This window comes from Portunus trituberculatus, chromosome 33 (genome assembly GCF_017591435.1).
Source record: "Portunus trituberculatus isolate SZX2019 chromosome 33, ASM1759143v1, whole genome shotgun sequence".
Classification (NCBI taxonomy): Eukaryota; Metazoa; Arthropoda; class Malacostraca; order Decapoda; family Portunidae; genus Portunus; species Portunus trituberculatus.
In genome coordinates, this window is record NC_059287.1 from 4,098,553 (window position 1) to 4,126,052 (window position 27,500).

Genomic DNA, 27,500 nt, shown 5'->3' on the forward strand with positions numbered 1-27,500 from the left:
CTAAAGGGGTTAAAGGAGAAAATATGAGAGATAGAAATTTATGAAAGCAGTTAAAAGAAAGAGAAGAAAGCAAGTTTGTTAGTAGAGTGAAATAAAGTGATGCTTTTACTTTCGACAGCTACGAGAAAAAAAATGAAAAAGTAAGAGAGTTAAATGTAGAAAAAAAAAAAAAAAAGTGCTAAATATGAAGGAAAAATGTTGGAAAGAAATCTAACTAAACATGAAAATTGAGAAGGCGGAAAATATTCTTTGCGACACACACACACACACACACACACACACACACACACACACACACACACACACACACACACACACACACACACACACACACACACGCTCACACACACGAGAGGGCCAAACACAAATGTGACCTAGCAGTAAATAGGTACGGGATGTAACTCGAGGGGTTGTGGCTCTCTCACACACACACACACACACACACTCTCTCTCACACTCAAACAAAATTCTCTCTCTCTCTCTCTCTCTCTCTCTTTAAAATTAGTAGATATGAAAATTAGTAGATATGGAGAAAGGTTGACAAAATTAGTAACAGAGAGAGAGAGAGAGAGAGAGAGAGAGAGAGAGAGAGAGAGAGAGAGAGAGAGAGAGGCACTTAGAGGCACCAGGTTTCTTTGAGAGCTCTTTGCACACTCTCTTCTCTCTTACCACCTCCACTACTTCCTCCTCCTCCTCCTCCTCCTCCTCCTCCTCCTCCTAGTCATTCAGGAAGTATGGAGTGGGAGAGATGATTGAAAACACTGACTGCTTAGCTCTCTCTCTCTTTCTCTCTCTCTCTCTCTCTCTCTCTCTCTCTCTCTCATGCTGTTTTTAAGTGGGTGTTGGAAATGCAGAGAGAGAGAGAGAGAGAGAGAGAGAGAGAGAGAGAGAGAGAGAGAGAGAGAGAGAGAAGGGGGGGGGGTGAACGTACTCTATCGTGACAGTACTGTAGTTTCTTTTCTTTGCGTACTTGTTCACCCGTTTTCTCTTGACGCAAACAAGGTCTCTTCTTCATCTGGACTTCCGTGATTTTACTTGTTTTTCTTCATCGTCGGATTTGTAAACAGATGGGTGGAAAAGGAAACTGCCAGAGAGAGAGAGAGAGAGAGAGAGAGAGAGAGAGAGAGAGAGAGAGAGAGATATCCCATCTGTCTTGTTATGAATTTTAAGCGCTTTCTCTCTCTCTCTCTCTCTCTCTCTCTCTCTCTCTCTCTCTCTCTCTCGAATAATTTGGTACGAGGAAAATTATGTACACTTTTTTCCATGCCTGTGTGTGTGTGTGTGTGTGTGTGTGTGTGTGTGTGTGTGTGTGTGTGTGTGTGTGTGTTAGTAAATATAACAACCTTCACACACACACACACACACACACACACACACACACACACACACACACACACACACACACCAAAGTAAACACGAGCCACTATTTGGAGAAGGAGATTCAAACAAATGCATTCAATCAGCTTAGTGTTAATGAGAGAAATGTAAGTCGATTCCCAGTGGTCTGAGTCACAGCAGCACCACTTCTGGCCCGCCCTGTGTTCATCATCAGCTTCTCAAGTGTCGATTGAATAAGGAAAGGGAGAAGAGAAATAGGAGGTTGGGCAGTAGGAAGGAAATAGTAAGAGAAAACTTAACCTAACCTAATCTAACCTAACCTAACCTAACCTAACCTAACCTAACCTGTGAATGAATGACGCTTTGCTAGGTTACCAATCACATCAAACAAATAGTATGTGTTGCTGATAACTCTGTCTATTTACGTACATGTGTGAGGTAGACAAGTTTAAAAGTGTTGATATTGTATGGTAGAATTAATTATATGTTAAGTTGATAGTTTTAGGGAAAGTTTCAGTTAACTCCTTCAGTACTGGGACACATTTTACCTTCATATTTGTGTGTGATTAGACTATTTTATTGACATTAGGGTGGGTCCATTGAGGTCAGAAGATTAATGGACAGAATCTTCACTATTTTGATCCCCACATAAGTTTGTGAAGCTGTAGGACGCCAGACAGTAACCAGAATGAACATGGAAATACGTCATGGTAGTGAAGGGGTTAAGGCAGTGTTCACAGGTTTATTTCTAATCACAATTATAGAACTCAGATACATATGGCAATAAGAACATGTACAGGAACACAAAGGAAGTTACAAAAGTTAATTCACACCTACACGTGCGAGTTCATTTATAAAACATACCATAGCCGTAAGTTTATATAGTGTTTTAAAGCTTTCTATTGGCTCAACGTGAATAATCTGATTACTGAGTGTGTTCCATTCATGTACCTTTATCTGAGAGTCATTTTCCTCATATCTCTGTAGAATGTAACCGCATGTTGTATCTGCTATTTGTAATCCTGAGAACCAATTAAGAACATAACATAAGAAAACTATAAGGAAGCTGCAACAATCCGTCAGACCTACACGTGACAGTCCATGTGTGAACAAAACTACCTAAATCCACCAATTATCTCCACCCATAAATTTATCTAATCTTCTTTTAAAGCTTCCTCTTGACTCAGCACAACAACATGATTACTGAGTCTGTTCCATTCCTTCCTATTGTTTTCTATCTCTTCATTAAAACGCAGCTATCATTGAACCCGTTACTTTCAAAGATAAATGATCACTAACCATAAGAAGCCTTGTCTTTGTCACCTTTGTTGTGTCACTTATGCTTCTCCAATATCTATATCAGATCCACTCTTCACTTACGCCTCTATAGATAAATAAAAGGCATTGCACTCTTTCACACGTATTTGCATAGTGTGTGTAAGAACAGTTACCTATCAGAAACTGGTGTGTCTCTTTTCTTGTGATGTATTTGATCATATTTGTATTGTATTTTAGTGCATTTTTCTTCGTATTCCGAATTATACTATGGATTTATTAGCATTGCGTTGCACTTTTATGCGTATCCTACAATGGCTTATTCTATTCGGATTGTCTTACTGTATATCGTTCCTCTCAGTTCATCTAAGTTCAGTCATGAGTAGCGAGTTTTGCTTGCTTGATGGCACTTCCTGGAGTTCTCTTTCGTTAGTCCAAATCACGCTGGTTTTATCATTCCATTCGACATAACGGGAGTGATAAAAGAGAAGATCAGTAACGGTGGTAGACTGGAAAGAACTTCATGTAATGCGTTCAAGATAGGAAGAAATTAGTCCATTGAGTGATGGAGGACTGGAATAGACTCAGTAATCAGGCTGCTACAGAAGTGGTGAATCAGTGAAGGAGTAAAACAAGGTGATATAAATTTCAATAAGGGTGATAGGTGGGTAAAGGTGAGCATGTGTTCCTCTAAGTGACAGGATCTTTTATCTAACCTTTTTACTGGGATCTACAGTAATTCCCAACACTCTTAGAAAGGTATGAAATCTTTATAAGCATCTACAAGGCAGAAGATTAAAAATAAGTTAGATTAGAGATTAGGTTTTGCAGTATCTGGCCAGTGTTATGTTTAAAGATGGCTATAAGACAAAAAAATGACAGTGGTAAATAATTAACCCCTTCAGTAATGGGACACATTTTCACCTTGAGATTTGTGTATGATTAGACCATTATACGTTCAATACAAGGGCCGCCGCCTGCAGGCCTGATAGGTCACTGCTCTCCCTATGTTTTAATGTTCATGATCATTGCGTGGTGAGTGGCTTGCTGGCGAATGAAAGGCTATTAAATGTCTTAGTGAGAGAAGTAGAGCTCTCTCATAAACGGGCGCCATATGACCTTGGTGTCGTTGTACAGTAATTACTTTCTTTTCTCCTTTTTGTCGCTCATTCATTGTGCCTTTAATCGTTCCAGTACCGCGGCGTCTGTGAAATCATTTAATTGGTAAATTCTTGAGCAAATTTCGTTGGTTAGCTGATAAACGAAATAGTGACCGTGGAGCCGACCATTTGTCCTGCCGGGAGAGGTAAGCGTGCTGAAATAGTGTGTGTGTGTGTGTGTGTGTGTGTGTGTGTGTGCCTACCGCTGCTTCCGTCAGTAGGAGGGTGCCTTGCCCGCCCACATGCGCCCCCAGCAGGGTGGCGGCGCGGCGGCCAGGCATGCAGTCTGATGAGTTAGCCAGGGACGTCCTCGTTATTTTGATGAGCCAGACAGCCGCCCGTGACTCGCCCACCAGACTCACCACGCCCACACCCGCTCACTCCCGCCTCAGGTTCCTCATTCCTTCTGTGTTATACTTTCACGCCTTCACCATGAATTTGGTCTTCCATTTCAAGTTTTTGCTTAGACAGAATCTCTCTCTCTCTCTCTCTCTCTCTCTCTCTCTCTCTCTCTCTCTCTCTCTCTCTCTCTCTGTCTCTGATGCCGTCCATGTTTTTCTTACTTTCAAACTCAGATGGAGAAGTGGAGAGCGAAATGATAATTAGTTTAGATACAAGTGCACACTGATATCAAAGTGGTCCCGTGAGTGCCTCGTAGCAGCGCGAAGCAGTGAGTGAAACATTAACCCTTGTGTGTGTGTGTGTGTGTGTGTGTGTGTGTGTTTCGTGGTTTACTGAGGATGCTTCGTATGATTCAGGATTCGAAAAGAGTGGAGAGAAATGTGTCGTTAGTATAGTCATGTTTCACGAGTGTCGAGTGTTTTGTGGATATCAGGTAAGTGTTATTCATATCTAACTTCTTGATGATTATATACACAAATAGCTTTTCTTTTAATTTTCGACTATTCTCTCCGTTTTTTCCCCTCGAAAGTAAAGAATAAATGCTTACTATTCATAATCGTTGGAGAGAAAACAACACACACACAGTACGTATGTCACACGTAGAAAAGACTCATAAATGGTTTCTTGAGACTTAAATAACTGTCGAAGATCAAGCGTTTCACTGCGAGAGTCATATTTTGTCAACACACAAAACACTGTAAAGAAGTGAATGTTTATCGCATTCACACAAAGGCAGAAAGCAGAAGGCTTACTAAACGTAGTCTATCCTTTCTAGACTATAAAAAGAGACTATGAAGAAATACGTATAAAATTTCAACTCTACGTGATTATAGGAATTGTGTAGCAGTTAAATGTACAAAAAAATACACAGTACCTTGGGATTCAGATACCTATAGTACAGATTATGAGAATTGTGTAGCAGTTAAGTGTTGACCCCTTCAGTACCATGACACGTTTTCATATTTATTCTCGTTACTATTTGGTGATTTTATACAGCTTCAGAAACTTGCGTGGGGGGATTGAAATAGTGAAGACTGTGGCCATTAGTATTCTGACCTTCATAGAACCTTCCTAATGTAAATAAAATCGTCAAATCACACCCAAAACTCATGGTAAAAATGCGTCCCAGTACTGAAGGGGTTAAAAATACATAATACTTCAGCTTTTAGACACTCATAGTTCATAGAAGATGCAAAATTTTGGGATGTAAGCGAAGCGAAGGAGCACATGATGGAATGCGTGAGGTGTTTTCTTGGGTGTCATTGCAATCAGGGCATCACAAGTGGCATCGCTGGCTGAGAGGAGCAAGGGTGTCACTCAGGCAGCTGCAGGACGCCCTCGGTAGACACACAGGCATCTCTCGTTACCCTCCGCCTCTTAGACCCTCGCAGTGTTAGGAAAGCGCAAGACAGACTCAGGCGGGGAGGTGGCGCTGTGTTTTCCGTGAACTAGACCCTCAACTAGACCTCAACTAGACCCCAACTAGACCCCAAGGAATAGACTTCAAGGACCCCGACGCTCCTTCCCTCCCTCTGGCTCATTTCAGGGACACTCGTAGCCACTCACCCGCCAATTAAAACAGACGCGGGGGTGTTTGGTGAAAGATTCCCTTGCTGCGTGCCTCTCAAGGACTCCACCTCCTCCTCCACCTCCTCCCGCTCCTCCACCTCCTCCAACTCCTCCCACTCCACCTGCTTCTCCACTCCTTCTGCTCCTTCTCCTTTTTCTTCTTCGTTTGCTTTTACTTCTCCTGTTCCTTCTAGCTCTTATAACTCTATCTTCATCTCTAACTGCGGTTCAATAGTAGTAGTAGTAGTAGTAGTAGTAGTAGTAGTAGTAGTAGTAGTAATAGTAGTAGTAGTAAGTTCTTCCTCTCTATTCCTCTTCCTCCTCTTGCTCCTCCTTCTCCTTCTCCTCTTTCTTCTTCTTCTCCTCTTTCTTCTTCTCCTCCTTTTTCTTCGCCTTCTCCTTTTCCTTCTGCTTCTCCTTCTTCTTCTTCTTCTTCTTCTTCTTCTTCTTCTTCTTCTTCTTCTTCTTCTTCTTCTTCTTCTTCTCCTTCTCCTTCTCCTCCTCCTCCTCCTCCTCCTCCTCCTCCTCCTCCTCCTGCTGCTGTTGTTGCTCTTTCTTATCCTCCTCCTCCCCTTCGCCCTGTGTGTGTGTGTGTGTGTGTGTGTGTGTGTGTGTGTGTGTGTGTGTGTGTGTGACTATTACCGCCTTAAATAAAACAGTTATCCCCGCCTCCCCCGCCTTGCTGCACGTTACGAGTGGGAGCAGCAGCAGCAGCAGCAGCAGCAGCAGGTGGCGCAGAGCGAAACACTTGAGTCACACACGCGATTTGACCTCAGACAGGGCCGGGGTCACTATCACCATCTCCTTTGTGTTAATTTGTTTTGTAGCAAGATTTTTATATTCACGCTGCAATATGAAGCGTCTGGCTAGCTCTTGAAGGATTTATTTGTCCTCTTATCATTACACGCGCTCATAAATCTAAACATCTTATACGTCTGGTGAGGCTTAGACAAATAAAATGAGTGTGGCTTTCGAAATTCTATCGTTCTTCATTTTTTGTTGATTTATTTTTGTTTCGATAAATGCATAGATCTGTTTTGGCATATATTAAAGAAAGTGATGTAAGAAAATGAAGGAGAAGATAATTTAACGAGGAAAAAGTTAGAGTGAATTAGCAGTAAAGGAGAATAAAATATGTACGTAGATCTGTTTTAGCATATATTAAAGAAAGTGATGTAAGGAAATGAAGGAGAAGAGAATTTAACGGGGGAAAAGTTAGAGTGAATTAGCAGAAAAGGAAAATAAAATACGTACGTAGATCTATTGTAGGATATATTAAAGAAAAGTGATGTAAGGAAATTTAAGGGAGAAGAGAATATAACGAGGAAAATTTAGACTGAATTAACAGGAAAGGAGAATAAGATAAATTAGAACTTGATTGTATCTTTCAAAAGTCCACCATTCTTCTGTTTTGTTTTAGCGTAATGTTAAAGAAAATAATGGAAGGGAAATGAAGAAAGGAATTTAGTGAGCAAAAGGAAAGTTGAAGTTGACGAACATAAAATGAATGTAAGAGAATAAAGATTAGAGTTAGTGTCAATAAATTTTTTTCACTGATATTTGCTACACCTTTTCTTTATCACTAACTTTGAGACACCTTTAGACACGTTTTTTTTTCTACAGTCACTTGGAAATATTGTACCGTCTATAAATTGCATAGCCTGTATATTTAATTCCCTTCTTTCTTGTAGATGTTTATAAAGATTCCACGTATTGACTTTTAGTGCCGTGAATTGTTGCATATTGAAGTGAAAGACCAAAGAAGGATGAAAAACAGTGATTAAATAGAAGTAATAAGTAGAAGTAATAAAGAAAAATAATGAAAGCCAATTGAAAAGTTGAAGTACATTAATAAAAAAAAAACATTAAAGATTCAAGAATATTGATAGAATGAACGTAAGTAAAAACGACAACAATATTAAGAATGAATTAAAAACTTTCCTTGTCCACCATCGTCACATATTTATACAGTGCAATTTCCTTGTTATTCCTTATGGAGTGTCTGACTCTCTTGCTGCCACACCCAAGAGATTCACAGCTTTACTTGTCACACTGAGAAATTTCAACTTCACTGCTGCCAGACCTAGGGATTCCAACTCTAGTGATATCGTGTTTAAAGAGGATCCAACCTTCTTTTTTCTTTTTCATCTTTTCATGTCCTTCTTGTTCTTATTGTTGCTGTTGTACTTTTTGTTTCTGCTCTTCTTGCTCTTGTTCTTATCGTTCTTGTTATTGCTTTTCTTGTTCTTATTGCTCTTGTCCTTGTTTTTATTCTTTTTCCCTTTCTTCTTCTACTTAACTAATTCAAAGCAGATGAAAATAGCAGAAAAATCAGTTTTGCCCGAAACTTTTCTCTTACCAATTTTTTTTTAACCGATTCATTATTAGGACGCATTTCTACCTTGATTTGCATACAATTAGAACATTTTATTGACATTAGGAAGATTTTATGGAGGTCAAAAGATTAATGGCTTCAGTCTTCACTCTTTTAATCCCCACACACGTTTCTGGAGCTGTATAAAATCACCAAATAGTAAACAGAATGAATATGGAAACTCGTTATGATACTGAAGGTGTTGACACTAGAATTCCCTTGTTCATCCACCAATTCCTCCTACTTCCCCCACTTCCTCACTCCTCTTTTCTGTATTATTGCTTGTTTTCTTGCTCTTATCAACAGCCTTAACGGTCTCAGTATTTTCCGTCACCTCTGTAATGCTTTCCTTTCTTACTTTCTCATTTCTTTAAGTAATGAATCAATTGTTTGCTTGCATTTTTATTCGTATTCTCCTGTCATATCTAGCGCTGTTGCTGCCACTCCTATGAAATTCCCGTCTACTTATGTCTTTTTTATGTATATTTCCAACTTTGCTCCTTTCGCATCTGATAGTTTGTCACGTTAGTTACATTTTGATTGCTGTTCGATACATTTTTCCTCCTATTAATCACTCTGGTAATTTGTCACGTTAGTTACCTTTTGATCGCTATTTGATACATCATTAATCATTCTGAGTGATGTCTTGTTCATTATCCACCCTCAATTTGGATGGGAAGTATGTACACAGTTTGTTTTTAGTCTACTCTTTTGGTGATACTTACAAAAGATTCACGCATTACTTCTCGTGTTGTTAATATTTTCGTATATAAAAAGAGAAGAAACGAAAAAAAAATACCTACTTTAATATTGTCTAACCTAAACTGTTTTCCTTTTTCATAATAAATAAGATTAACTTCAACTTCCATCTGTCTCTCCTTGAAAACCCAAACAAGACTGCTTTGCAAATCACTCCTAAAAGATTCATAACTAACTCCTCACTCCGTCTCCCGCAGTGTCGAGAACCGCGCCTCGCATCCCACCGCGCCCGTGACAAGAGCCATCCAAGAGTCACGCCCCTCTGGACATCGCCTGCTAACCTTCCCTCTAGTAATAAACGGCGCCGTGACTCCCTTGCTCGGGCGTTCATCTGCAGTCAGTCAGTGAGTCCATCAGATATTTGAGTGGAAGAAGTGGTTTTAGTGGTAACTGAGGCTGAGGGAGATGTGGTGGTGGTTGAAGTAGTGGAAGACGAGGAAAGGAAGAATTTGTGGAGGTGGAGGTAATAATGAATAGGTGGTGATGGTGGTGGTGGTGGTGGTGACTGAGGTAGAGAAAGAGAAGGAAAGGAGAAGCTTGTGGTGAAGGTAGAGGAGATAATGAGAAGCTAGAGGTGGAGGTGGTGGAGGTGGAGATGTAGGTTTAATTGGAAGATGAGAGGAGAGAAGGAGAAAGAGGAGGAGGAGGAGGAGGAGAAGGAGAAGGAGGAGGAGGAGGAGGAGGAGGAGGAGGAGGAGGAGGAGGAGGAGGAGGAGAAGGAGGAGGAGGAAGAGGATATGGTGGTGTCGGAAGTAACAGATGAAAAGTAAGAAGAAAAAGGAGGATAAAGAGAAGGAGGCGGAGGGAAAACAGTGTAACACCACCACCAACAATAACAACAACAAAAAAAACAACAACAGCTACAACAAAAACCACAGCACCACCACCACCACCACCACCACCACCAAACAACAACAACAAAACATCAACTGAATACTTTCTGCCTCGTATCTACAATAAACCAAACAAAAAAAAAAAAAAAGAAAAATGAAATTCCTCACAAACCCGCGTAAAAGGAAGAAAAAGAAGACGAAGAGGAGACAAGAATAAGCGAGGTCATATGCGAACGTGAGCTAGGATAACAAAAATGACCTCAACGAACTAGAGCTTGACTATAATGCTAATAACAACAGTAACAACAACAAAAACAACAATAACAGCAACAACAACTCTACAGCAGAAGGCGCCGAAGAACCCACACTCCTTACCTTCCCTCAGCAGACGTGGGCGAGGCAGGCATGTTCATCCTTTCATGCTCGTAGGACAGATTCAGACGAACGGGTTACCTTCACACTCCCTCTGCTCTCTTTGGCGTGGGTGGCAAGGGAGGGCGGGAGGGAGAGGGACAGCAGCGTTAGGAAGAGAGCCCTCACACCACCACCCAACCCGCGACACTGCTCAGGCGGCGTGGCAGATCCCGTCCCAGCATCTAGCATCTCCCAGCCTCTCATGCCCCCCACTCTCTCCTCACCGTTGCTAGCTATGGCCTCTTGTGTCTCCCCCATTGCATCCCTGCCTCCTTGCTTCCCTGTCCCTGCCAATCCTCACAGCACCTCTCTCTCTCTCTCTCTCTCTCTCTCTGCTCCTTCGTCTCAATTGGAGTTTTAAGATGTTGTGGTTGAGATTTTTTTGTTATGGTTGTAGTTGTAGTAGTTGTGGTAGTAGTAGTAGTAGTAGTAGTAGTAGTAGTAGTAGTAGTAGTAGTAGTAGTAGTAGTAGTAGTAGTAGTAGTAGTAGCAGTAGTAGTCACTATCACCAGTATTATCAGTATGTGTTAATTTATTTTGTATTTATTTTCTTCTGATGATAAACTTGAGAGAGAGAGAGAGAGAGAGAGAGAGAGAGAGAGAGAGAGAGAGAGAGAGAGAAGGTAAGAGACATTGGTGATGATTTCGCCAGTCTCTCTCTCTCTCTCTCTCTCTCTCTCTCTCTCTCTCTCTCTCTCTCTCTCTCTCTCTCTCTCTCTTTCCTCCCTTTCTCTCCTTTCATTTCCATTTTTTTCATTATCTCCTTTTTTCATTTTCATTTCCTTATTCCGTCTTTTCTCTCCAATTCTATTACCTTCAAGCTCTTTCTCTCTCTCCCTCTTTTCTCTTTCTCTTTCTTTCCTTGCCTCCCTCCTTCCCTCCCTTCAGCCATCCAACTATTAACCCTTCAGTACCATGACGCGTTTTCATATTCATTCTGCTTACTATTTAGTGATTTTATACAGCTTCAGAAACTTATATTGGGATTAAAGTAGTGAAGACTCTGGCCACTAATCTTCTGACCTCCATAAGCATTTCGTAATATAAATAAAATCGTCTAATCATACCCAAACTCGTGGTAAAAATGCGTCCCAGTACTGAAGGGGTGAAAGTCAGTAGTCGCGAGTAAATAGAAGGAATGGTTTGGCTGTTTACGGGTTGAGGAATGTGAAGGAAAAAAGAAGGAAAGGGGAAAAAAATATAATTGTAAGTAACGGAGTTAGAAAAGAGAGATAGAAGAAAAAGACGAAATGTTTAATGAAGAGGAGGATGTGTTGGTTGTTGTTGTTGTTGTTGTTGTTGTTATTTCTTAATGTATAGTATATAAGTGACCTTAAGTTTATTGTTTGTTTATTTTTTTTGTTAATTTGTTTGTTTATGCGAAGGAGAAAGGAAACAACGAAAGCATGTCTGAAGGATTACGTCAGTGCCAAGCAGCAAGAGAGAGAGAGAGAGAGAGAGAGAGAGAGAGAGAGAGAGAGAGAGAGAGAGGTAAATAGCAGTTATTATGTATATTATGCCCTTCTCTCTCTCTCTCTCTCTCTCTCTCTCTCTCTCTCTCTCTCTCTAAATAACATAAACGCACTCTTATTTTCCTTGACGGTTTTAATATACAACTGAGACGAGACACGCGACACACACACACACACACACACACACACACACACACACACACACACACACACACACACACACACACACACACACACACACACACACACACACACACACACACACACTTTGCATATTTGACAATCCATAGAGAAGACGAAGACAGAGTAAGGAATAAGAAGTAATTCCAACAAGACCCTTACTCGTGATGTCCCACTGAGGAGAGTTCAATGGTCATGGGTTGTCTTGGGTTGCCTTCTCCCTTTCAGTCTTGTTAGGGTTGTTGCTTCTACCTTCTTTCATTTTTTCGCTAGCTTGAGTCTTATCTATTTATTTTTGTGTGTAATTGTGTTGATGATTCGGACCTCCAGCACTGAAATGAAGGAAAAAGATGAATAGATATAGGTAGATAGATAGAGGAACAGATAGATTGATAGATATATAGATAAATAAATGGACAGATATATATTAGACTATTAAGTAAACATACAAATTGATGGTATTAATAGATAAACAAACAGATGGACAAATAGCTAGATATATAAATAATGAGAGAGAGAGAGAGAGAGAGAGAGAGAGAGAGAGAGAGAGAGAGAGAGAGAGAGAGAGAGAGAGAGAGAGAGAGAGAGACAAATAGAGAGATATATAAATAGAGAGAGAGAGAGAGAGAGAGAGAGAGAGAGAGAGAGAGAGAGAGAGAGAGAGAGAGAGAGAGAGAGAGAGAGAGAGAGAGAGAGAGAGAGAGAGAGAGAGAGAGAGTGCAGTATGCCGTTCCCAAAATGATCATGCACTATTGGAAGAGTGTTTAAATAGTTGACCAGATTAGTTCGGTGGTTTTTATGAATTCACCGCAGCGTTGCCCAAAGGTTCGTATTGTAAAACGCTTTGCTCTTTCACCACCACTATTTTCAAGGGCCACAGAGATGATCAGTTGACTTATCAAGAGTATTTCTGTTATTGATAATGCAGAAGTCTAGTCAATCTGACCCTAGAACCATAACAACATCCTTGAAGACTCGTGTAACTTCAGCTAGAGCACGGGTTGCAACCTTTTCCTCGTTAAGAACCCCACTGAGTTATAAGACCATCTCCCCGGACCCCCAGTAATCTGACATCGAGCAGAATGATAATTTAGTGACTCAATATGCAATGATGCAATGGTGCTGCAGAGGATATTATTAGCTCAGCCATCTAAGTATCTCTGGAAAACTTTTTGAACCGTTGGGGGTTCACGAACCCCAGGTTGAGAACTCCTGAGCTAGAGCTTTTAGAAAGAAGAGAGTTGTGGTCAGAAGTGTTTCTTAATATAAGTCTGATGTCCATATTAAACAGCTAAGGCATCCTACCTCTACAACTTGTTGCAGGCTCCAGTCTAGTTAAAGTTACATGAAAAGTGTTTTCGTGATTCATATGATAGCTTGACAAGGATTAACCTTTGCCAGTAAGGAAATCACCCATGAAGCTCCGGCTTATCATCTCTCTAATCTTTGAAAGTTAATTAAACCCCAATTCTTTTATTTTTTTATATTTTTTAGGAACATGAGCTAATCATAATATTTCCCTTAATTTCCCTCCTTATATCATGCTTCGCTATGACAACTAACCATGCTTACAAGGTGTTCGCTATTCGCTGTAAACTACGAGTATGTGTTTAGTTTTAATGATCGCTTCAAAAGTTTAGATTCTTTAAAAGTAAGTTATCCTGTTTCATTTTAATCTAACAGCGATACACGCAACATTATTGTACCTATGGAAGGAAGACGTAGATGTCTCGACACTCCTTCATTGATTCTGAAATTCCTCAAGTAAAAGGAAGTGGGAAGAACGCAAAACTGGCAGAGATTTAAAGTTACCAGTGAAAATATCAAATAATTTTTAAATAAAATCATGACAACAGCAGCAACCGCAGCAGCAACAACAACAACAACAACAACAACAACAACAACAACAACATCAAAACAACAACAACAACTTCGACCAGATTGATAATAACGACATAAGTACAATAATTAGAAGAAAGAGGCACGAAGAGACAAGCAAAATGATAGAAACGAAAGCAGAAGAGCAAAATCAAGACAGGAGGAATAAAGGATGAACTCGCTTGAGGAGAGTAATTATCATGACACCAATCAAATCAAAATCCCATTATTTAGATTCGAACCCTAATTGCTTCACTCATTCACGCGCTTGACACTTTCAGCTTCACTCTCTGCCAATAGCTCAGTGCTGCGGTGGAGGTGAAACGGGGAGGGTGTGTCTGTCTGTCTGTCTGTCTGTCAATAGCTTAGTGTTGCGGCGGAGGTGAAACGGGGAGGGTGTGTCTGTCTGTCTGTCTGCCTGTCAATAGCTTAGTGTTGCGGCGGAGGTGAAACAGGGAGGGTGTGTCTGTCTGTCTGTCTGTCAATAGCTCAGTGCTGCGGCGGAAGTGAAACGGGGAGGGTGTGCCTGTCTGTTTGTCTGTGTGTATCTGTCAATAGCTCAGTTCTGCGGCGGAGGTGAAACAGGGAAGGTGTGTCTGTCTGTCTGTCTGTCAATAGCTCAGTGCTGCGGCGGAAGTGAAACGGGGAGGGCATGTCTGTCTGTCTGTCAATAGCTCAGTGCTGCGGAGGTGAAACAGGGAGGGTGTGTGTGTGTGTGTCTGTCTGTCTGCCTGCCTGCCAGTGGCTTAGTGCAGCGGTGGAGGTGAAACAGGGTGGGTCTGTCTGTCTGTCTGTCTGTCTACCTGCCTGCCTGCCTGCCTGACTGCGTGAGAACCTTCTACACCTCAATTCCAGGTGTACCAAGGAACATTCGCCTCATTACACAGCGGGAGTTGAGGTAAGGTGAAGTTTATATCCTTATTTATTTATTCACGTGTTTCTTTGTTTATTTCATATATTTCAGTTTTTTTTTTTTTTTTGTTCTGTAAGTATTTGATTTTAGATTGTCTTAGTTTATCCTTTCATTTCGTGCGTTTTCCTTGCTGGTACTCCGGAAATTTCTCTCTCTCTCTCTCTCTCTCTCTCTCTCTCTCTCTCTCTCTCTCTCTCTCTCTCTCTCCTTCCTTTCTAAAATTTACGTTTTTCTTATTCTATGGTCTCTTCTCTCCTCCCTCCGTCCCTCCTTCTTATGATAGTATAGTTATAATAGTAACAGTAATAATGCTAATAACTAACAATAACGATATAACATAACATATAACATAACATAAATAATAGGATAACAAAGAGCCACCAGGACCCATCTAGGTTATCCTGTATCAGTCGCACAGCGACTAGTAATAATAATGAAGATTAACCTATGTGTATCTACGCACTCATTCTCCCATCTGCCTCTGGTCTTCCTTCAGTATTCTATAAAGCCTTGAATGATCTCTTTTGGTGGTTCCCTCACACACTGCCACTGACCAACTACTGCCAATTTATTCCTTGTAAACACCACTTCAATTGCCGTGCCCTTTAATTAATCATCGTGTGAATCATTGAAGATAGACAGACGGACAGACAGACAGATAGACAGACACATCAATGCATAATATTAAAGACAGGGAGACACAGCAAGGAACAATATTCGAGACAGATAAACAGATACGATAAAAGGTATTCAAAAGGCAGACTGGCGAGTTATTCAATGAGGAACAATACTTAAGCGACAGATAAACAGATACGATAAGGAGTGATACCCAAGACCGACAGACAGACCAGGAACAGTATTAAAAAAAAGAGACACGGAGATATGAACAGTAACATTCAAGAGAGACAGACAGACAGACAGACAGACAGACCAGAGACAGTATTTAAAAGAATCTGACGGGTAGACAGACAGACATGGAGATATGATCTATAACATTCAAGACAGACACAGACAGCCAGATAGACAGACAGGCAGACAGACAGACAGGCAGACAGACCAGAAACAGTATAAAAAAAACAGACGGGTAAACAGACAGACAGACAGAGGGGAAGATATGACCAGCAGCATTCAAGACAGACAGACAGACTGACAGGTAGACAGACAAAACAGAAACAGTATTAAAAAATCAGACGGGTAGACAGACACAGACAGGAGATATGACCTATAGTATTCAAGACAGACACAGACAGGCAGACAGACACAGAGACAGACCAGAAACAGTATTTAAAAAGCAGAGACAGACAGACAGACAGACAGACAAACAGACAGGCAGACCGGAAACAGTATTAAAAAGCAGGCAGACAAACAGACAGGCAGGGAGTTATGACTAATAGTATTCAAGACAGACAGACAGACAGACAGACCAAGAACAGTATTAAAAAAAAAAAAACAGACAGGCTGACGCAGGGAGATATGACCAGTAGCATTCAAGACACAGACAGACAGACAGACAGACAGACAGACCAGGAACAATATTAAGAAAGAGTCAGACATATTGAAAGGAAGATATGACTAATAATATTCAAGACAGACAAACAGACAAATTATAAAAACGGCATTAAAAAACAGACAGGCGGACAGACAGACAGACAGACAGACGGAGATATGAAAAGTAGCATTCAAGATAGACAGACAAACAGACTAAGAATAGTATTAAAACAGACAGGCTGACAAACAGACAGGGAGGTATTCAAAACAAAGACAAATAGACAGACTAAGAAAAGTATTAGGTTAGAACAATATTAAAAAGACAGACAAACAGACAGACAGACAGGAAGATATGACCCGGTACAGTATTCACGACACAGGCGCAATATTCAAGACAGACACAATGCAACAGTATTCAAGAGACAGATAGATACGAGAAGTAGTATTCGAAACAAACAGACACACAGACATACAGGAGGACATGACCAGGAGCAGTATTCAAAGGACACACACGAAAGAAAATACTCAAGACAAACGAATATTTCCAGGTTATAATAGTTTTCCCTCTATTCGTTTTCTTTCTCTTTCGCCTTCTTGCTTGTTCTTGTATTTTTCTTCTTTTTCTTCATTCTCTTTATCCTGTTCTGTCTTCTTCCCTTTAATTCTTCTCTTTCTCTTCATCCTTCTGTCTCTATTCTCATCATCCTTCTCTTTTTTTTTCTCTTCTCCTTTTCTTTTCTTTCTCTTCATCTTTGTCTTCTTTCTCTTAACCTAAGCTAACCTTAAGCCTTCCCTTTCTCTTCTATTTCTACATGTTTTTCTTTCTCTTCATCCTTCTCTCTTGTTCTTGTATTTTTTTTCTTGTTTGTTCTCTTTTTTCATTGTCTTTGTCATTGTCTTGTTTCTCTTCATTCTTCTTTTCGTCTTCTTTCTCTTCATTCTTCCCTTTCTCTTCATCTTTCTTTTTGTTTTCTTTCTCCTCATCCTTCTCTTTTTTTTCTCTTCTCCTTTTCTTGGTCTTCTTTATCTTCATCCTATTTTTTTCTTCATCCTTCTCTTCGTTTTTATTCTCTTCTCTTTTCTCGTTCTCTTCATCCTTCTAATTTTTTTCTCCTCTTTCTTTTTTGTCTTCTATCTCTTCATCCTTCCTTTTCTCTTCACCTTTCTCGTCTTCTTTTTCCCCATCCTTCTATTTTCTTTCTCTTCTCCTTTTCTTTGCCTTCTTTCTCCTCATCCTTCTGTGTTTTTTCTCTTCATCCTCCTCCTCTTAATCCTTACTTATTTCTTCATCCATTTCTTTCTCTTCATCCTTCATCGTCTTCTCTCTTTTCATCCTTCTCTGTATCCCTTCTCTTCATCCTTTTCTTGTGTCCTTTTCTTCATCCTTCTCGTTGTCTTCATCTTCATCATTCTATTCGTTTTCTTTCTTTTAATCTTTCTCCTTTTTTTTCATTCATCTGTCTTATTTCTCTTCATCCTTCTCTTGTTCAGGTTCTGGTGGTTGTCGGGAAACATTTGTCTTTTCAACGGTTCTTTTCTTTTTCCTCGTGTTTGTCATCTTTTCTTAATTTTCATGTCCTTTTCTTTTTTCTTTTCCAAAACTTAAATATTGTTCCATTGTTTTTTTTTTTTTCCTTGTTTCGTCTTCAAATAGCAAGTACCCAGTAAGTTCTCTTTCTAAATATGGACGTTGGAAATTTGTTTTGTTTATTGGTTTGTATATGCTGGACACCAAAGCATGACGTGTTTAAGATCTTCTGTTTCAGCATCACACTTTTCGTATTTGAATGGTATTTCCTCTTTGGTGTCTTGCTCTGTCTTAGAGTTGAGGTGATTTGTTCTTGCTTTATACGTGATCTCTGAGGCTGGCTTGTTGTCATATAGTTCTTCTTCCTTAATATATATTTTTTGTTCATTTGCAATATATTTTTAAACTTTTTTTTTACTTCTTGCTTCCATTTTTGTTCAATATCTCATGTCTTGGTTTTTGAGTTAAGTTAATTTGTCTTAATTTCTATCAGTTGTTTAAGTGTTAAATTTATCTTGTTCAGGAATTCAGTGGAGGATTTCAACCAGTAGTTATCTAGGTCTTCTCTTGTTTTTTGTATTGTTTTATTAAAATTTGATAGTCCGTGTTTTTCGTTTTCTAAGATATATTTGATTGATTTAATTGGGCATGCTGTAATTCTGTTTTCCATATTGTTAATCCCTACTTCTCCCAATGTGCATACCTGTGCATATCTTGGTGCTCCCAGTATTATTGTATATACTTTATTTTCATTGTTTTGAAGTTTCTTTACTACTGTCTTAGTATATCCTGATACACTTGATCTATAGAGTAATGATGGTAGCACCACGCTTTTCATATATGTTTTTCCCATAAAAAGTTTGTTACAGCTTTGTTTTATTATAGGATATGTCATATTAGCCATTACTCTTGCTCTTTCTATCATCCTTTTCCTAGTGTTTCTAAAAGCAGTCTTTCTTATCCGTTACCGTAATATCCAAACACTTTATTTCATCAGTTACTTCTATTCCTCTTTTAGTGTTTTCTTATTTCTTTGGTGATATATCATCTTCCTTTTTCCGCACTTATCCTCAATCCATTTTTTGCTCCATTTATAGTCAATGCATCTATAATTTTTTTTAGTCTCTTCTGATTTTGTTAAGATGCGCCTATCATCTGCAAAAAATAGAGCACTCAGGTCTTTACTTTACTGGTTATTCTGTAACTTCTGCTGCAGCAGAATCTATCAAAGGCGTCATGATTGCTCATCTATTGAAGGTCAGTGTCTGCATTGCAGCTTTGCATGTACTACCTACACAACCAATTAAACAACCTGCTCGATGGTCACCATACAATGAGTTGTTCCTAAGCCATTTTTTAAATGCTTGCACTTAAAAGGCATTGAGTGGATACAGGAAACCAACATCCAGTAGCTGCAGCATTGTGTGCAGTGAGGGGGACAGCACGTGGGGGTTCTCTCTTGCCATTGCAGTGACGTCCATATTCTTTGTATGAGATTAATTGCCACCGAGAATTGAAAAGCACTGGATCGTCACTAGACGGCTTTGCTTGGTGCTGGTCACGTTTTGCTAAGGGCAAGATGGTGACCTGACCCTTGCCTCATTATGAAAACACTTTTGTTGATTCTATTTGGAGTGTGGTCAGACCAGTCTCATCACCATTTCTTATGCGGCGGGATGACATATTTTTATGTAACAGATTAAAGACCTTTCTCACAATAACATGCTAGGACTCTTGCTGTTGCATTAGAACACAAAGAAGTAATCTTTATATTTTATTCACTGTAATGATCATGACTCAAATCAAATCAGAGTTCCAAGACATGGATTCAAATCCTAATTGCTTCGATCACTCACTTGCTTGACACTTTCAGGTTCGCTCGCTGGCAATGGCTCACTGCTGACGCGAAGGTGAGACGGGGGGTCGTGGCCATCTAGGATCACCGCCACCACCTGTGGGAACCCACGACACCTCCAGCCAGCCAGTCACAAGTGTATGAAGGAAGAGTCACCTTGGATCACTCCAGAAAATGAAGATACCGCAGATTGTGTCGTGTTAATTATCTATTAGTTTATTTCAGGTGAGTTGCATGATTTGTTGTAATTTGATTACTTTAGACGTTTTCAAGTTGTTTTTGTGATTGTTAATCTTGTGACTTCTTTGCTACTTTCCCTTCGTTCGCTCATTATCTCTCTCTCTCTCTCTCTGACCTTCATTACTCATATATGTCCTTTAATTTTCCTGCTCCTTCTCCTTTTCCTCTTCTTTAATAAGAATAAGAATAATAATGATAATAATAAGAATAAGAAGAATAAATAATATTCATAAATATTAATAATAATAACAATAATTTATTATTATTACCATCATTGTCACTATTATCATTATCATTATTATCATAATTAACAATGATGGCAGTAGCAGTAGTAAATAGTATTGCAGTAAGGAAAATCAAATGCGCTAAAGTTTTCTTTCAACTATAATTTTTTTATTACCTTTTAACATACAATTACTGTAGTAATAATAGTAATAGTAGTAGTAGTAGTAAGAACGCATGGTTTTTATTTTTCTTTATTTCTCTCTCTCTCTCTGTCAGACTAGTCTTCTCAGTCCTCCGTCTCCTGTCGTGTGTCTTAATTCCTTTAATTTCTTTATTCCCTTAATTTCCTTACTGACTGACACGCCAGACATGAATACTTTAATGCGTCACGAGTACTGCCTTGGTCACCGTACTCACCAGATTGTTCTTAGTGTAGTGTACGGGATTAGTTATTATTTGTGTTGATATTTTTTGTGTTTTTGAGATATTTTGTGTTGCTTGAATGATTTTGCCTTCGTGTGCTTAGATAATGCGTGGTGGATGATTTCTTGTCTGATAGTTTTATGAAAGATATTAACCCTTTGAGTACCATGATACGTTTCCATACTCATTCTGTTTACTCTTTGGTGATTTTATACAGCTTCAGAAACTCGTGTGGAGGATTGAACTAGTGAAGACTGTGGCCATTAATTTTCTGACCTCCATAGACCCTTTCTAATGTCAATAAAATGATCTAATCGTAAACAAATCTCAAGGTAAAAATGTGTCCCAGAAGTGAAGAAGTTAATGTCTGAAAGATCTACACATTGTCTTGATGTTTAAGCTGTTATTTTATTGCATCTTTTACAGGTAAGCTTATAGTGACTGACTTTGTTCCACACTTTGACATTTTCTTATACACTTCTGAATAATAGCTTACCTCCACAAAAAATAATAATAATAATAAAGTAACAATCTAATCAATCTTTATTCTCTTAGTGAGCGTCCAGTTGACAACCACCACCACCATTACTGCTCCTTCCTGCTTGGCGGAAGGAGGAAGCGAAGTGTCCTGTGATGTTGGTGTCCTGGTCTGCCATGACAGGAAACGAGGGAGTGAGGGCAAGAGGGAGGGAGGAAAAGAGGGAGGGAGGGAGTGAGGGGAAGAGGGAGGGAGGGAGGGAAGGAAAGAAGAGAGGGCAAAGAGGGAGGGAGAGAGGGAAAGAAGAGAGGAGGGAAAGAGGGAGGGAGGAAAAGAAGAGAGGGAAAAGAGGGAGGGAGGGAGGAGGGGAAAGAAGAGAGGGGGGAAGAGGGAGGGAAAAGAGGGGAAAGAGGGAGGGAGGGAAAGAAGGAGGGAAAGAGGGAGGGAGGAGGAAAGAAGAGGGGAAGGGGAGGGAAAGAGAGGGGAAAGAGGAGGGAAAGAGAGGGGAAAGAGGGAGGGAAAGAGAGGGGGAAAGAGGGAGGGAAAGAGAGGGGGAAAGAGGGAGGGAAAGAGAGGGGAAAGAGGAGGAAAGAGAGGGAAAGAGAGGGGAAAGAGGGAGGAAAGAGAGGAAAGAGAGGGAGGAAAGAGGGAGGAAAGAGAGGGGAAAGAGGGAGGAAAGAGAGGGGAAAGAGGAGGGAAAGAGAGGGGAAAGAGGGAGGGAAAGAGAGGGGGAAAGAGGGAGGAAAGAGGGAGGAAAGAGAGGGGAAAGAGGGAGGAGGGAAAGAAGGAGGGAGGAGGGAGGAAAGGAGGGAGGGAGGGAGGAGGAGGGAAAGAAGAAGGAGGAAGGGAGGAGGGAGGGAGGGAGGGAGGAAAGAAGAAGGAGGAAGGGAGGGAGGAAAGAAGGAGGGAGGAGGGAGGAAAGAAGGAAGGAGGGAGGGAGGGAGGAGGGAAAGAAGGGAGGAGGGAGGGAGGGAGGGCAGGAGGAGGGAGGAGGGAGGAGGAGAAAGAAGGAGGGAGGAGGAGGGAAAGAAGGAGGGAGGGAGGAGGAGGGAGGGAAAGAAGGAGGGAGGGAGGAGGAGGGAGGGAGGAAAGAAGGAGGGAGGAGGGAGGGAGGAGGGAGGAAAGAAGGAGGGAGGGAGGGAGGGAGGGAGGGAGGAGGAGGAGGAGGGAGGAGGAGGAGGAAAGAAGGAGGGAGGAGGAGGGAAAGAAGGAGGGAGGAGGAGGAAAGAAGGAGGGAGGGAGGGAGGGAGGGAAAGAAGGAGGAGGGAGGGAGGGAAAGAAGGAGGGAGGGAGGAGGGAGGAAAGGAGGAGGAGGAGGGAGGAAAGAAGGAGGAGGGAGGAGGAGGAAAGAAGGAGGAGGAAAGAAGGAGGGAGGGAGGGAGGGAGGGAAAGAAGGAGGGAGGGAAAGAAGGAGGGAGGAGGGAGGGAGGGAAAGAAGGAGGAGGGAAAGGAGGGAGGAGGAAAGAAGGAGGGAGGGAAAGGAGGGAGGGAGGAGGAGGGAAAGAAGGAGGGAGGGAGGGAGGAGGAGGAAAGAAGGAGGAGGGAAAGAAGGAGGGAGGGAGGAGGGAGGAAAGAAGGAGGGAGGGAGGGAGGGAGGGAAAGAAGGAGGAGGGAAAGGAGGGAGGAGGAGGGAAAGAAGGAGGGAGGGAAAGGAGGGAGGGAGGGAGGGAGGAAAGAAGGAGGGAGGGAAAGGAGGGAGGGAGGGAGGAGGAAAGGAGGAGGGAGGGAGGGAGGGAGGGAGGAGGAGGAAAGAAGGAGGGAAAGAAGGAGGGAGGGAGGGAGGAGGGGGAAGAAGGAGGAGGGAGGGAGGAGGGGGAGGAGGAAAGAAGGAGGGAGGGAAAGGAGGGAGGGAGGAGGAGGGAGAGAAAGAAGGAGGGAGGGAGGAGGGAAAGAAGGAGGGAGGGAGGGAGGAGGGAGGGAAAGAAGGAGGGAGGGAGGAGGGAGGAGGAAAGGAGGGAGGAAGGGAGGAAAGAAGGAGGGAGGAAGGGAGGGAGAGAGGAGGGAAAGAAGGAGGGAGGGAGGAGGGAGGGAAAGAAGGAGGGAGGAGGGAGGGAGGGAGGAGGGAGGGAAAGAGGGAGGGAGGAGGGAGGAGGGAGGGAAAGAGGGAGGGAGGGAGGGAGGGAGGAGGGAGGGAGGGAGGGAGGGAAAGAGGGAGGGAGGGAGGGAGGGAGGAGGGAAAGAGGGAGGAGGGAGGGAAAGAGGAGGAGGGAGGGAAAGAGGAGGGAGGGAGGGAGGAAAGAGGGAGGGAGGGAGGCAGGAAAGGAGGAGGGAGGCAGGGAAAGAAGGAGGGAGGAGGGAGGGAAAGAGGGAGGGAGGGAGGGAAAGAGGGAGGGAGGAGGCAGGGAAAGAAGGAGGGAGGGAGGCAGGGAAAGAAGGAGGGAGGGAGGCAGGGAGGGAAAGAAGGAGGGAGGGAGGCAGGAGGAAAGAAGGAGGGACGGAGGGAGGGAAAGGAGGAGGGAGGAGGCAGGGAAAGAAGGAGGGAGGGAGGGAGAGAGGGAGGGAGGGAGAGAGGGAGGGAAAGAAGGAGGGAGGGAGGGAGAGAGGAGGGAAAGAAGGAGGAGAGAGGAGGAAAGAAGGAGGGAGGGAGGGAGGGAGGGAGGGAGAGAGGTAAAGAAGGAGGGAGGGAGGAGGAGAGAGTAAAGAAGGAGGGAGGAGGGAGGAGAGAGGAAAGAAGAGGAGGGAGGGAGGGAGGGAGGGAGGGAGGGAGAGAGGGAAAGAAGGAGGGAGGGAGGGAGGAAAGGAGGAGGAGGGAGGGAGGAAAGGAGGAGGAGAGAGGAAAGGAGGAGGGAGGGAGGAGGAAAGGAGGAGGGAGGGAGGAGGGAGGAAAGAAGGAAGGAGGGAGGGAGGGAGGGAGGGAGGAGGGAGGAAAGAAGGAGGGAGGGAGGAGGGAGAGGGAGGGAAAGAAGGAGGGAGGGAGAGAGGAAAGAAGGAGGGAGGGAGAGAGGAAAGAAGGAGGGAGGAGAGAGGAGAGAGGAAAGAAGGAGGGAGGGAGGGAGGGAGAGAGGAAAGAAGGAGGAGGGAGGGAAGGAGAGAGGAAAGAAGGAGGAGGGAGGAAGGAGAGAGGAAAGAAAGAAGGAAGGAAGGAGGGAGGGAGGGAGGGAGAGAGGAAAGGAAGAGGGAGGGAGGGAGGGAGGAGAGAGGGAGGGAGGGAGGGAGGAGAGAGGGAGGGAGGAGGGAGGAGAGAGGAAAGAAGGAGGGAGGGAGAGAGGAGGGAGGGAGAGGAAAGAAGGAGGAGGAAAGAAGGAGGGAGGGAGAGAGGAAAGAAGGAGGGAGGGAAGGAGGAGAGAGGGAAAGAAGGGAAAGGAGGAGGAGGGAGGGAGGGAGGAGGAAAGGAGGAGGAGGGGAGGAGGAGGGAGGGAAAGGAGGAGGAGGGAGGAGGGAGGGAGGAAAGGAGGAGGAGGGAGGGAGGAGGAGGGAAAGGAGGAGGGAGGGAGGGAGAGAAAGGAGGAGGGAGGGAGGAGGGAGGAGGGAGGAGGGAAAGGAGGAGGAGAGGGAGGGAGGGAGGGAAAGGAGGAGGGAGGGAGGAAAGGACGGAGGGAGGAGGAAAGGACGGAGGGAGGGAGGGAGGGAGGAGGGAAAGGAGGAGGGGAGGGAGGGAGGGAGGGAGGGAGGGAAAGGAGAAGGGAGGGAGGGAGGAGGAGGAGGGAGGGAAAGGAGGAGGGAGGTAGGGAAAGGGGTAGGGAGGAGGGAGGGAGGGAAGGAGGGAAGGCAAGGCAAGGCAAGGCAAGGGAGGGAGGCAAGGCAAGGCAAGGCAAGGCAAGGCAAGGCAAGGCAAGGGAGGGAGGGAGGGAAAGGAGGAGGAGGAAGAAGGTAAGGAAAGGAGAGGAGAAAGGAAAGAAGGAAGGAAGGGAAAGAAAGGATGGATGGAAAGGGAAAGAAAGGATGGATGGAGGGAGAGAGGGAGGGAAAGAAGGGTGGGATGGGGAAAGAAGGAAGGGATGGAGGGAAAGAAGGGAGGGAGGGAGGGAGGGAGGGAGGGAAAGAAGGAGGAAGGGAAGGAGGGAAAGAAGGGAGGGAAAGAAAGGAGGGAAAGGAGGGACGGAGAGAAAGGAGGGAGGGAGGGAAAAGAGGGAGGAGGGAAAGGAAGAAAAGGAGGGAGGAGGGTGGGAGGGAAAGGAGGGGGTAGGGAGGAGGGTGGGAGGGAAAGGAGGGGAGGGATGGAGGGTGGGAGGGAAGGAGGGAGGAAAGGAGGAGGGAGGAGGATAGGAGGAAAAGTATGGAAGTGATGGAGGGAAGGGAAGGGAAGGGAGGGAAGGGATGGATGAAAGAAAGGGAGGGAAAGAAGGGAAGGAGGGAAAGGAGGAGGAAGGGAGGAAAGGAAAGGAGAGGGAGGGAGGGAGGGAGCCAGGGAGGGAAAGAAGGGAAGGAGGAAGGGAGGGAGGGAAAGAAGGAAGGAGGGAGCGAGTGAAGGAAAAAGAGTGATGGAGGTATAAGGGAAGGAATGAGGAGGAGGAGGAAGAAGGAAGGGATTGAGGAGGTAGAGATGGAGGAAGCAAGAGAGAGAGAGAGAGAGAGAGAGAGAGAGAGAGAGAGAGAGAGAGAGAGAGAGAGAGAGAGAGAGATGAGATGAGTGGGGATGCCTAATGGGATGAAACACACACCTAGTTTTGTGGTCTCGGTGCAGTATTTGTTCGCAGGTATCGTTGTCTACAGGAAGGATGGTCCCGCTGACGGCGTGTGTTGATTGACGCAGTATTGCAGGCTGAGGTGGACGCGGTGATGTTTGTGGTTGAGAATGTTTTACTTGTGTTCCCCTGTGAAATAAATTATTTGTAAGGCTCCACTACTTATTTGACCCATTATAAAACGGCTATAGTAGTTGCTGCTCGTTTCCCGCTTAATATTTTTAGATATTCCTGTTTCCACAAATGTTTTTCTTGTTTTTCTAGCTTTTCACAACTTTCCACTAGAGAGGTGTGGAAAGGTGTCATTAAAAGTACTGCTGCTGTTTGAAAAAATACCTCTTCCGTGTACAGTTTGATAAAAGAAAGGTTGAGCTTTTAAATAACTAATTATAAATGACCTAACCAGTGCCAATTAACAACATGCATGAACAAGGCACACATAATAAGCAAAGTACGACACAAGAGCGTTCATATATTTGTGTACTTTAGTTACTGGTAAAAGTTTTCTCTGATGTCGAAACCAATCACTGTATGGGGTAACAAAAGTAAACTCTTCAAAACATACATGCCTCTCTCCCTTCATATTCTCATAAAGCGTACCTTTCCAATAAGTGCCCGACATCGCCTGCTAAACAAACTGCGTAAAACAAACGAGTAGGCGGGGCGGGCGGGGCGGGAAGTGGAAGATGTCACTGCCCTATGTACCGAGGACTGATCTCTACTGGAAGAAACAATTACTTGATAAAAAAAAAAACCACCTTTGGGGGGATGAGAGGGGGGATGCATGGATATATTTACGAACAAAATCTATAGAGTATAAATATTTGAGTTCCCACCAGACTTGCCGTACGTAGCTTTCCATTCTCTAGGTGCCCAACTTGCAGACTGTAACACTATGTACTCTCTCTAGTAGCTGGTGGATCACGAGAGGGGCTCTGTCCTCGTACTGCTGCCCGTCGTGTTACTGAAAAATGTTTGAAAACTTGTGACACACTGACCTAATGATATAACTACTGTCTTATCTGAATACAAGAAAACTTTATCAAATCACTTTCACACAACCGGTCCTCCCTTTAAAATAGATGGACAATTGATTGGCATTAAAATTTTTATCACTACATTTGAAACTATGATAACTTAATCGACCTGTCCATACTAAAGACCAGTGTCCAGCGGGCAAACACTAGCTGTTACCATATCACCTTCTAATACATAAGCTGTCAGCTTGAGTGACGGGCACGGACGAAGGTGACGTGTGACGGTCTGAATCAGGGTAGGCCTAAAGACGGGCAAGCGAACAAGCGGCTGCCCGAGGGTTCACCTGAGAGAAACCTCCGAAAGAATTATACACCACAAATCAAGTCTTTTTCTTGTCTGCTGCGCTGTGCATGGTGAGGCCACTCTCAGACTTGCTGTCCTAATACTGCCTGCATGCTGAATGACATGCACTGCCACACTGAACTACCTCACCAGTGTGTGGATCAGTTTACAAGACTGCAGGCAAACATTACGCGATGACTGTAGAGTACGGCGAGCTCTGTTCACAAGTCAAGGGTTTGCACCAGTCTGACAGCACATTCTGAAGCCATCACTCTATAGTGTGGACACGACTTTAGAAGACATGGCAGAGGAACCTTCCCAATAAAGTAACTAACCCCTCGCATACTTTGAGATTTGAATCGATAACCACGAACACTATCAAAAAAGGTAATGACCTTTAAAACATTACGTATACAAGATATGATCGAAAAACTACTCTTATACTAAGCAGGAGAACAATATAGATAAACTAACCATCCGATAAACAATACAGGACAATCTACCTTTAATTTAGCCTATACAAATGAAGACACCAACACTCACCAGGTAAGAGGCAGGTTATTGAACGCGCTAAATTACTGCAGGGACGGGCAGGAGAAAAACACTAAGGGACGTCCCACAATACATCACGTCGCCACTCGCTCACTCTGCTTCACTCACCACCCACAGACAGGATCGATCAGCCCACACACTCACTCACAACACGCAAGGAAACTCAGACACTCACTACTGGAAAATGAACGACAATTAG

At 43.1% G+C, this 27,500-nt stretch overlaps 1 protein-coding gene and 1 long non-coding RNA gene across 6 annotated transcripts in view; one reads left to right on the forward strand and one right to left on the reverse strand.

Moving 5' to 3' along the window:
- Nucleotides 1-10,273, reverse strand: part of LOC123512285 (collagen alpha-2(IX) chain-like) — a 41,162-nt gene extending 30,889 nt beyond the window's left edge. For all 5 annotated transcript variants that reach the window (XM_045268609.1, XM_045268610.1, XM_045268608.1 and 2 more), the window contains exon 1: nucleotides 10,086-10,273. In XM_045268609.1, coding sequence (XP_045124544.1) covers nucleotides 10,086-10,123 — 38 coding nt within the window. In that variant the 5' untranslated portion in view covers nucleotides 10,124-10,273. The remainder of the gene's footprint in view (nucleotides 1-10,085) is intronic.
- A 3,713-nt stretch (nucleotides 10,274-13,986) lies between these two features.
- On the forward strand, nucleotides 13,987-25,559 carry LOC123512286. Its single transcript, XR_006677061.1, has 3 exons — nucleotides 13,987-14,552; nucleotides 19,457-19,663; nucleotides 25,442-25,559. It is a non-coding gene; the product is annotated as an uncharacterized LOC123512286 (long non-coding RNA).
- The last annotated feature ends 1,941 nt before the right edge of the window (nucleotides 25,560-27,500 follow it).